Consider the following 12,147-nt stretch of genomic DNA (forward strand, 5'->3'; position numbering starts at 1 on the left):
TCCAATTATACTGTAACCAGAGACAAAAAAAAGTCATTAGTGCTCCCACATAAGGGAAGGGAAGTTAAAGCCGTGAGGTCAAAAGAGGAGAAGCAGGATTTTAAAAGCACATTCCTCAAGTACTAAAAGGCTTGATGCAAGTAATTTAACACAGGTATGTTGCAGCCTTGGAAAATATCCCACCAACCCATTAATGCACCGCCAGCAGGTTAATAATTCAAATCTGACGCACACACACACACACCTCTTGGAACATGCACTGCATTCCCAGGAATGCTAAGTACAACAAAGCAAGAAAACAACACAGTCGTGTTTATGTGATTTTTTTTTCCCCCCATCCACCCCAATGTGTCTCTCTGTCTCTATTCGTCCCTCTGTCTCTCTTTCATTGTGTCTCAGCCCCATTTATTACCCCTTTTGTAGCACAGTATATTCAATACATAAACAAATACAGCTGCTGCATTTCATCTAGCCTGTCATTAGTCTTGTCGACTGCACCACAGCCTGCGAGAACACAAGAGAAACGGAGAAACATGCCACAAACTCCCCCGGGATGATAATTTCTGGAAAGTGTATTGTTTGTAAGGAGGTGGGAGTTGTGTTTCTGTTGGGTTTATGCTTTGCCTTTCTATGGATATCATAAATTCTCCAGCCTGTAAATGGAAACAGTTTACAGTTAGGCAATAAGGGACGTATTATTGGGCAGAATGAGAGAAGCATTTGTGTCTAACAGGCTGATTTTGCTAGTGAGATGCTCAAAACACGCTGCAGGGCTGTGCATGTGTGTCAGAGAGGGAGGGAGAGACAGAGAGAGAGCAAGAGGGAGCCTCCATCATATGTTGTGTCAACAAAGCACGCGCATGTTTACTGTATCTGTATGTCCTCTTTTATCCCATTTAAACATTTGTGTGTGTGTGTGTGTGTGTGTGTGGTGAAGGCTGTGTTACAACAAGATTGAGATGGAAGAGATCAATGCCCCAGCCCGGGGCCCTGGGAGAGCGACTAACCATCTAATTAGAGGGAAGAGGGAAGAGCTGGAGCTTTAAATGAATAATTAGTGCCTTCTCACAGACCGGGCCGAACAATGCGGGGAAGAGATGAAAAATGGCCGCCACACTGCATCACTCTGCCTCTCCTGACAGACCAAATAGCCTGTGTCCCGAGGAGTCTCACGGGACATGATACTTGGCCGACTGGGAGATGAAAAGATGAAAAGACACTTTGTGACCACCTCAGGCATTAGATAAGCACAGCGGTGCACTTCCATTTATCATCATTCACTTTCAAAGGCATCGACTTCTTGTTACTACTACTGTCAACTATCTGGACATCAATAATGGCGGTGAAGTCCCCTGGAATGTCAAACAAAATTGCCAAATATAGAAAATTAACAAAACAGCTTGAAAAGACCAAATTCTGTCACTTTCCCTTACATGGCACATTACATCTTCTAATCAGTGTGAACAGACACAGTTTACATTCAAATATTTTTCTTTTTAAATTTCAATTAGGGGATGCTGTTTATAATTAATCCCAAAGCACAACCAACACAGAGCTTTAATTTGATCATTTAAATGAAGTTGCACACATATAAATTTCAAAATAAAAGCGCATCATTCTCACATCATTCAACAGGGACAACTGGCATAAAACCACTGCTACTGCTGATGCAGTGTCACTATGAAAGACACTGAGATACATTAAAGCGAGCAATAATCAATGTTCTATACACTGTTTGAAACAATTGTGAGTGCAGATTAACAGCTCAGATTAAAATCACCTGAATAGCATAGAGCCTGATAAATCTTGGAATTAAACATACAACGTTTAATTCTGAGGATGGAACAAGAGAAAGAGGCATGTTAATTAATCAAATGGGCTTTTTTAACGGGGAATATCAATGTGCTCTGTAATTTTCATGGCAAATCTGTCCATTAGATTATTACAAACTGCATCTTGTGTGCACAGTTGACATTTTGGTTTGACGGTAGCACGGGACAACAATTTATGAAGTTCTAAAATCAAAAAACTGAGGGGCATGAATGTGCACTTCATGGCGGGCTACCAAAAAACGTTCATTTTGAGGTTAACATCTTCCGTGTCTTGCGTGGGAATTCCTACGTGTGTTACCGAAAACATTTACCCCAAAGTGCATTTCATGGAACCCTGATGACTTTCAAATGATTTCAAAAGTCTGTGAGTCATTTGGATTCAAAACTCTGAAGACCATGAGTCAACAGTAAATACTGGAGGGATTTCCATGAATGCCATTTCCTGGTATCCATGGTCACCACATGATGAAACTTAATGCAAGTTGACATTAGTTATTTTGAGTATATATATATACACAAATATTGGATGAATTAGCAGGAAATCTGGTACACACATTCACACCCCCCTCAGGATGAATTGCATCCCCTGACTTTTCATCTCGCACAGCTTTGTGTTTAGTCCTAATTAGCAAATATTAGCATGCAAAACTAAGATGGTGAACATTGTAACAGCGCTGTGCAGCCTCACAGAGCGACTAGTACGGCTGTAGAGCTGTTTTATCGCGGTCTTACCTTCCACATTGACTATGCAAGTACATTTTGATCAACTGTGGCTGGAAACTGGGGAAATTGTTAATTTAACATGCATTGTTAGCTCTTATTACAATAAAATTACACTTATTACACCTGTGCAGAACCCCTGCTGAGGTACATTTGGCTGTGAGCGCTCATTCCTGAGAGCTAAATTGGTTGACCTGCTCCTCATCTCCTCTTATTTCCCAAATACAAGCACTAAACAATGGCCATCTACTTGTTCTCATTAGCAAACATTATACACAACCAGTGCGCCTCGTAATCAATACCTTTAATTCCCTAATGGCCCTGGCTGATTTAACCCCAGCCACGTTGAGAGAGGAAAGGAGCCAGAGAGAGCGGCTGAGAGATTAAATCTACCTGATGTCCTCTGGCTTGTTTTTGTGAGAGTCTCTTTTCTCTAGTTTCTGTCTGAGAGTTTCCCCACAACACTGCAGAAAGGTATTTCCCCTGAAGGCAGGTGTGGGTGGAGCTATGAGGAGGTCAGAGGTCAGACTAAGATAACAATGAGTGTGTTCAAAGCTCCACAACCCTCTTTGCCAGGTAAGGACAGGCCTAATGCAGGTGAAAGGGGATACATCACACTGACAGATGTCTGTGCCATAAACTATTCAAAATGAACACCAAATAATGGTAAAACTTTGTTTCAGCTCAATCATGTATGTTTTTATTTTCCAAGACATCAAACTGTAGTAAAAGTATGGCTTTGTCAGAGGCCCCCGATTCGCTGCTGCTAAATCTGTAGTGCTCAAACATCTCTCTTGTTTCTCCAGTATGCAGATGGTTAACAAGTCTAATGTTGGAAGAAAGTTAATTTCATCCCACACACATCACACATGCACACAGCTCTTTACTATGAATGTAGTTCTTTTAAAGGGAGAAACATGACGTGCCTCTTAGCTTTTTTGGCTCTACTGGATCATCAGTTATAAATCTTTCTTTGTTTCTGCTTTTTTTCCCTCTGCTCTTTTCTTTCTTTTTGATATGTGTGAAACAAATAAACAAGTGAAATCTCCGTGCCAAAATTGAACACAACATGTGTGACCTTTCCTCAGCCTCAATTCCCATTATTTTAAACAACAGCCGCCTCTTAAAGACAAAAGGAATGGCCAAAATGAGCTAATTTCACAAAAATGTCCTCACTTTGAAGGTCTGAATCTCTGGCCGGTTTTTAAGCTGTCAAAACTACAGGAACAAACACACACACGCAGTAACATACAGATACACACCCTTCTGCACTCAGTGATGCCTGAACCTGCCTCAGTATGCTGGTTGGGAGGGTTGGTTGTGGTGAAAGCTGGTACAAGACCACCTAGGGGAAGTATTTTGCCCCTGAAAACAATGACAGAGAGTGAGATGAATACTGCAAAAACAGAACCTGAAAGCATCCCTGGTTCAGGCAACCACAACAGCCACTAGGCAGGGCTGTGGTGCTTCAGTCTGGGCTCGGTTTCCAGACCACATGTCCGACATGTTCAACTTGTCTCGGCCTCTTGCTTATTTTGTTTCGTAGTTGTTCTTCTGTCAAGCTTTCATTCAGCTGTTTGACTTTTCCATTATAAAATCTTCAAAGATGCATTTTTTTCTTACACATGCTCTTATTTTCTTAACAGCAATGTGTATTCTGTAATTGGTGTATTGATTGATTGGATGTACTTTGCACTGATGCAAAGACAGAAACGCCTCTTTATCTTTAATCCTTTTTATCCTTATAAATCAGTCTTTTTATATGCAATGGTGTGCTTATCGCCCATTTTGGTCTTGAACACAGACTCAGACACGTCTTCACTTGATGCTTCTGTAACCTTTCCTTGTCTCCAACTTCACTACACCTGGGTCCTGATTTGGACTTGGTTAACATGGTGTTGATTTAGTGTAGACACACTAAGAAACATATCATTGGTATAAGTATTTTACCAATTTTTTTTATAAATGTAACAATTAAACAGCAGCACTTAGCACTAAGTCCAGCTAAGGCTGATGGGAATGTCTTGCAGATATTTGGACAAATTCAAATCTTGACCTGAAGTTGGCACTAGATGAAAAGTCAGGAATCACCAAAGATGTGACAGTTTATCCTGAGCACAACAGAAATGTTTGTACCAAATTTTACGGCACTCCAGTGACAACTTTGACCTGCTGGTGGAGCTAGATATAAAGTCAAGGCTATCACAGAAGTCGTTGAATGTTGAAGGCAGTCCACTCAATAGTTGTTGAAAAATGTCAACCTCATAGTGGTGCTGGAGGAAAAGTCAGGGGATCACCAAAGTCAATACAGATAAAACCACCATTTCCATCCAGAGAAGTAGTCCATGTAGTTAGGTAATCATCCTTTCATCCAAGAAACTCACTCTGCAAATAAGTGGTGGTATTTTTCATTTCATGATTTCATGAGACTGTAAATTGAATAGCTTGCATTGAAGCAGAGAAGATGGACATTTACAGCAATTCCCTAAACCCCTGGCCCACTGACAGCAAAGTTTCATCCCCAAAAGTTGAACCAGAGAACATTTTACACAGATGTCTGATCTGATTCATTAAAGACCGGCTGGTGGTTGACTCAGGTGTCCCGCAACTTCAAAATGCCATTTAGCAGCATTATAAATCATTCTTAATGAAAGCAATATCTCAACACTGCATATTTTTGTCAACATTCAGTAATAAAACCTTGGGCCAAACACACAACTACTTTGTTTTAATGTCTTCAAGGTGTGGCCGGTTAGCTTGCCAGATGGATGAGGTGCCTAGAGTATTGTTCCATGGTGACAGACAAAAGTTAATCAAACATTCCCTTAATTATTCAAATACCTACTACCTACTATAAGTGAGGTATTCAAGTCATGCATCAAGTCAACTGAGTGTTCAGTGTAAACACGCTGACAGCTCCATGACGAAGAACATCTTACAGTTCTGTAAATTAGCTTACAGGAATTCTGGCGTACAGATAATAAGTGTCATTACCCAACACAGCAGGTATTCTCAGTAACAATAACAATGTGTGAAATGAAAAGATACCGTAAACCTACAATTTCACACTTCATTAGTAACAGTATACATAACTTACTTTACCCCTGTTAACAAGTCCTATCTATATTTCCTCTTAACAAGTTTGTTATTATGATATGAATTAGACCTAGAAAGGGCATCTTGACAGTCAGAAATCTCAGCACCTTGTCAGCTAAAAGTTGAATGGTCCGTAGTCATTAACAACTCTGAGACGTTCCTTTTGTGATCTTACTAGGTGCACCTTTACATTCATAAAAAAGATGCTAATAAACTCAATTCCTGCGAGGCAAAAGGAGGGAGATGTGGAAGTTTAACTGTGTTTATTGCCCACTATCAGTCTTGGGTGTTACTTATCCTCCACATGAAATACATTAACATTATTATTTTTAAAAGAAAGTGTCCTCAGAGCTGCTGCATGTCCCTATACTGCAGGAGCAACACACAGTGGTATAACAAGTTCCTCTTGGTTATATGCAGTTGAGAGATAAGCTCGCAACACACAGATCAAAGCATCTTTGTCTTGGCAAGCGCTTGGGGACTTCACCCTGACAGTTTCACTCTGTGTCAATCAAATTCAGCCGGGGCATGTCTCCGAGCAAATGCATGTCAGCTTAAAGAAGCCGTGCTAAAACAAAATGTCCTGAAAAGGAAACTCTCAGCACGACCATCATCATCGGTCAAGTACACAAGTATTTTGACATCTGCAGATATCCAAACACTGAGACATACAGAGCAGCTGTGCCTGACACGTGTAACTAAAGGTTTTATGTTATTGATCAGAAAAGTGAAAAGAGGCTTTATCACGCGTGTGTTAACTGTACGAAAACTGATTTTAAAGACTTTGAAGGGATCATCCAACTTCTGAACTTGTGCAAAACAAAAACTGAAGTCCCTTAATAATGGATTGGTCTGTCAACTCTGGTTTTTATCTGGTGAACTTAGTGGTTTGGCCAGAGGCACCGCTGGTAAATTCCTCACATTAGAATCAACAATGATCAGTCACACAGCCTCTGTCCTCCGTATTGAGCCGATCTACAGTACAGGCAGGCATTCATTAACCTTTTAGTGTAGCTCAAATTCATTTTTAGACACATTTTAGAAATATTAGTATTCAGGAAAGCGGGGCAGGTGTGCTACACAGGAACCGGACTTCAATAAATGACAACAATCATGACAAATTATGCTTAACTGAGCATTTAGTGGCCTGGAAATGAGAAGGGCCCAAAAACCAGCCTCTACCGTAACACATCGGGGAAATGTCAATTTGCACTGTAGTCAATGTGCCTTGACAGCTCGCCTTTTTGAAATGTTTAGATAATTGCAACCACATGATAACTGCTGCCTTGAGGGATTACTAGGATCAACAAATGTCATGACCTACACTATAATCCTCCCTGTCAGACTATGTGTTTCTGGCCTCATGTGACCTGCCTGGTAGTGTGTGCTCCAGCAGGGTGTGTCGCCCTCACCAGGGTGGCATGACCCTAGATGACAGGGAATCCAGCTGGATAACAGAGCGAATGTTGGCAGGCTCCAGGTGCCTCAGCGAGTGGTCATCAACTACCACCGCGCGACATCAAACGTAAGCAAAAAAGTAGACAAAACGAAGGCACAGACCAAACAAAAGCCAGACAAAATGAAAACAGAGACCACTGTTGCCCTTACTCTGGCACACCACCGTGTTTTTCAGCCTTTCATTGCCAGCCGTAGACTGAGAGCACTGACACTGAGAGAGCATCAGCATTCTCTCACTTGGCAGCTGAAGCTTTCGAACGCAGCAGATTGAGAACAGGCACCGCCAGAAGGTGAGGCACCACGTGGCGATTGTGATTTCACAATAGATGAGACAGAGCATTCGTGTCTGAAAGCTCCATGGTATCCCTGCAGGGAGAAACTGTCTCCACTGAACAGGCATGTTTTCCTGACACTGGATGCCTGGCTCACGGCAAACCTCTTCTCCTCTTCTTACATTACAGAGCTCTGTATAACTTGAAATGCCCAAACTGGAGGAGGAACGTTCATGTAAGGCAGCATTTGATACAGGCAAAGCTCTCAGCCGTTAGAATTGGGCCACATGTCGCAAGGATGGGTTACACGCTGCACAGTATTGGATCCTAGACAAAAACAAGGCTGAACCAGCACATGGCAAACCCATCTGGAACAAAAGTTGGCCTAATTTCACCAAAGATAAGGGACAAGCCCGACTCCGAACAGAGACGGTCTTTCCTCCCAAACCACAAAGGTTTAGGATATTGGCCTAGAAAAGCAGAGCTAAATGGACAGTTGTCTGAAATAGGTCAGTCAAAAGTCTAATGGGACACATACAAGCTCCTATACACATAAACACCATGGACAAATACATGGATACACACGGGCCACGCAGCCATGCAGCATTATTGGGTGGGTTAATGGGTCCATTCAAACAACAGACTTTAGTCAAGCACGCTACTCAGACAGGATAATGGTGGGATTGCTAGAGGGGTTGGGAGGGTTCTTGAGACCTGGTGGTACCTACTGCAGTGAAAAGTCACAGCATCGCTGAGTCCCAGCTTTTCTTTCCACTGTCCAATTATTCCTGTCCACCATTTAACCTCAAATTCAAACACATGCTGCACTTTGTCTTTTAGGCTTTTAAGCCAGGCTTGTATCTGTAGTGGCAAGGATTTAAAAAGTAGAGTATTATAACTAAATAACTATTCAACAAATATTATTTGTCTCAGTGAAAAAGATTTGTTTAACCTCAGGGAAAAAAAGTAGAGTTTGATTATGTAAGAATGTAACTCATGACGAAAGCGGTAAAATATTTATTTATGCTAAAAAGAATATTTGAGTTCTGCTCGGCTTGCTTTAAGTAACTTAATAAAATAAAAAAAATAATAAAAAAGTTACTTAATACATGCTTGCAGCAAATTGCTTTATCTGAAACTCCTCTGCAGGAATTCTGATCTTTGGCATCAAAACCAGTGTAGGTTGATCCACCTGAGTCTGTTTTCAACAGCAGTGATTAAAAAGGTGGAGGGAATGAAAGTAATGGGATTAAAGACAGGCAGCTCTTTGTAAATGTGTGCCAAAGCGGTAGATATGACACACAGAAGCACACTATCTTCCAGCTTAAACGCATTCATTCACACACATTCATCTAGGAGATACTGGACGGGGACACACTCGCACACATAAGTGAACAAAACACACAAACAGATAGATGCACTGAATCACTCACAGCAAAAAAAACAAAAAAAACGTGTCAAAACAAGCAACAAAGCCAAAGGGGAAACTTGGGAACTCACATCCAAAAATACACACACACACACACACACACAAATAGAGACAGTGATTGACAGCACACATTAAAGTGAGGGCAGGCCCGGACATGGCAGGAGGAGGGGTGATGGGAGGCAATTAGAGACATTTTTTAGATGATAATAGCTGTGTACAAGTCATAGAGTCTGTAAAAGCTATTCATAGCAGGCGTGCAGATGAGCATAGCAATGAAAATGGACGGTCCTTGTGCCCATGGTATGGCCTCAAGGGCACGGAAGGGCAGAGCAGAAGGAGAGAGAGAGACAGAAAAGAAAAATAAAAGCGAGGCAAAATTCTCTTACTCTGGCACGTAGGGATGTCGCAGTATCTCCAGTAGATCCCGTCTTCATGGTCTGCAATGTAGCACCACGGCTGAACGTCTCCATCAGGATTCCTGCAGACATAGAGGGGTTAAAGTTATTCCATGATCACACACTGCAACAAATAGTCAATTAATTAATCAGTTGAATGAGAGAAAATGTATCAGCTACTCTTTTCATGATCAAATGATCATTTTAGTCATTTTTAAAAGCAAAAACACAAAACATTTGCTGGTTCCAGCTTCTAAAAATGAGAGGATCTGATGTTTCTCTGTGTCATATATCAAAATAAACTGAATCTCTTTGGGTGTGGACTGTTGATCAGACAAAACAAGACATGTGAAGCCTTCACCTTGAGGGAAATCATAACTGTCATTTTCCACTATTGTCTGACAGGTTATAATAAAAGAAAATAATAGATGAATTGCTATACTCGACAGATTCATCAATAAAGAAAACAATAGTTAGTTACGGCCCTATTTGTGATCATAAACTTGTAATCTCTCCAAAAATGACATGGAAATAATGGTGTGGATGTACATCATTCTGACAAATAAACCACATTTTCAGATTTTTCTGTGTTAGTGTGGAAGCAGGGGAGTGATGGGGATGTGATAAGGGATGAAGAGAGAAGGTAGAGAAAAGATGAGGGGGGAAAGAAGGGGAGACGGGGTGATGGCAGGGATACAAGGGGCAAAACAACACAAAGATACAAAGACACTGCAGAGGGCTGAATACTCAATTATGTTGCAGAGGGAGATTATTTAGGCTGTGTCAATCATCCCCAGCAGCACTCCTTGGTGCTTGTTAGTTTAGCTTCTTCCTCTGTGCTCTGAAGGCTTGACCATGCATGTCAGTCAAGGGCTAGACCAATGGGTCTTTGATGGGTGGAGGTGGCTGGAGGTTGGGGGTGAAGCCTCTTTGTTTGGAGCCAGACACAGACCTGAAAAAAGGGATGGGTGATGGGGCAAAGCTTTTGTCTGAGGCTGCGGCCTCTTTTGAACCTCATCAAGGCACTTTTAACCCATCATAATAAGGCTGACAGGCCCCTCGGTGCTTTTGCTTTTCAGTTTCACTTACAAAAGCGATGAGAAGTGGGATTGAAGATAGAAAAACCTAAAAGCTTTGTGCAGGCTTCATATCTCCAGGGTGATCACGCCACTTTGAAAATCATGACCCTTATGGCAACTTCTAAATTGCCGATAAATGAAATCAAAGCAGTCTGTATGCAATTGGAGCTCATCTCTGCATTGTTTTGGCTCCTTACGCTCTATTTCAGGATTACTGAAACTGTGAAAATACACACCCTGTTAACTATTAAGATGGCATCGCTATTTTTTTCAGACCTGACTGTAATTGCCCGAGACCTTTTCCCTTCTCTTCTGACACACCTCATTGTAGCATCTTGAAAAAGCCCTGGGGCGCTGCACTATCCCGTTTCGCCTTTTGTGAGCAACGCTGTGAAGGGCGTTTCCATTTCTTTTCTTCTCCTATCGAAAACACTATCCTGAGTTTCCTCCTCTCTTTTCACACTCAAAATGAGGTATTGACAAAGATGTCGTTATAAAGACTTTTTTAGGGTTGAACTCAAGTTTAAGTGCCTTAAAGCTTTTCACTCTCAATATCTGGCAAACAGTTATCGCTCTCTGTCTTGCAGGACTGTGTCAAGAAAGAGTTCATCTGGTCACATTATCATTCATTCTTAAGTCTATTCTGCGATCACAACAACTGAATCTCTCTCAACCTGAATTTTTCCCATGCTCACGGGAGACCAGACTTGTTTTCCAGTAAGTTTCGACACCATATCGTGAGCCCAGATCGGTTTGTCACTCCACCCAGATTGGAGGCAGACACCTGTTTGTTTACCCTGAGGCTACAGCTGAAATGAAAAGAGCAAAAACTGGGTCCAACCATCAAAACATTGGGTTATATACCCATTCCCTATTTCTCTCTCCCCTTCTTTTTCATGCCTGTCAACGTGTAATAGCCCTATTTGAAATAAGACTCCCAAGAACCCATCTATAGCCACTTATGTAATTTACTGCACTTTCTTAATCACCCCCTAAGGAGGCATACATGAATTACAACCATCAGCATTACAAAAAAACATCCTCAGTAGACCACCCATCCCATGTCTGACCCACAGGCATTTTGGATCAGTAAATGATATGGTGTGACCCTCCAAGCTCTCTCTCCCAAACCAGTGGTCCCCAAATAGTGTTTCATCCCTTTCTCACACACACACACACACACACACACACACACACCTGCACACACCCTTTTAGCAGAAGCATGGGAACATCATCCACAGGGCTAAGGTGAACAGGCCAGCCCACATGACAGAGAAACCTAATTAATCCTACCCCAGTGTGTGTTTGTGTGTGTGTGTGTGTGTGTGTGTGTGTGTGAGAGAGAGAGAGAGAGGGGAGGGAGGGTGGAACGTAAGTTGGAAAGCAGACAGTGTCAGATTAGTCGAGGTGCCGCAGTACAGATAAGAGCGGACCTCGATGGACGGAAACCCATTCGTTTAACCCAGCAGCACAGAGAAAGACTCTGGTCTTCTGGGACACTCTCTGATAAAAGTTGCTGCCAGCTTGCGTGCGTGTGTGTATATGTGTGTGTTTAGGGGCTTTTTTGGGGGGGTTACATTCACATCCATGTGCGTCAGAGATGACCCGCTTGGCTCTGAGCAGAATTGCTTGTTGAAACACTCCCATACCCAGAGGTAGATCACAGAAGATGTTTAGACACTTAATTGGCACAATTATGCTGATTGACTCATTCTGCTCAGAGTGAGCCACACACTTCGGTACAGAGCCAATTATAGCCACATTGAGTTTTGCCTCACAGGCTCTCCGGTCCTGCATTTGAAGGCAAGAGTGGCTTACATCTGAACACAGAGAAAAACAGCTGTTCACGGCTGGCTGCAGTTCAAA

The 12,147-nt window shown here is 42.0% G+C and overlaps 1 protein-coding gene across 1 annotated transcript in view; it reads right to left on the bottom strand.

Annotated features, from left to right (window-relative positions):
• Window positions 1-12,147, bottom strand: part of kremen1 (kringle containing transmembrane protein 1) — a 52,516-nt gene that overhangs the window by 15,577 nt on the left and 24,792 nt on the right. The window contains exon 3 of the mRNA XM_070833836.1: window positions 9,194-9,285. Within this exon, the coding sequence (XP_070689937.1) occupies window positions 9,194-9,285 (92 nt within the window). The remainder of the gene's footprint in view (window positions 1-9,193; window positions 9,286-12,147) is intronic.

Source organism: Pempheris klunzingeri, chromosome 7 (assembly GCF_042242105.1).
Source record: "Pempheris klunzingeri isolate RE-2024b chromosome 7, fPemKlu1.hap1, whole genome shotgun sequence".
Taxonomy (NCBI): domain Eukaryota; kingdom Metazoa; phylum Chordata; class Actinopteri; order Acropomatiformes; family Pempheridae; genus Pempheris; species Pempheris klunzingeri.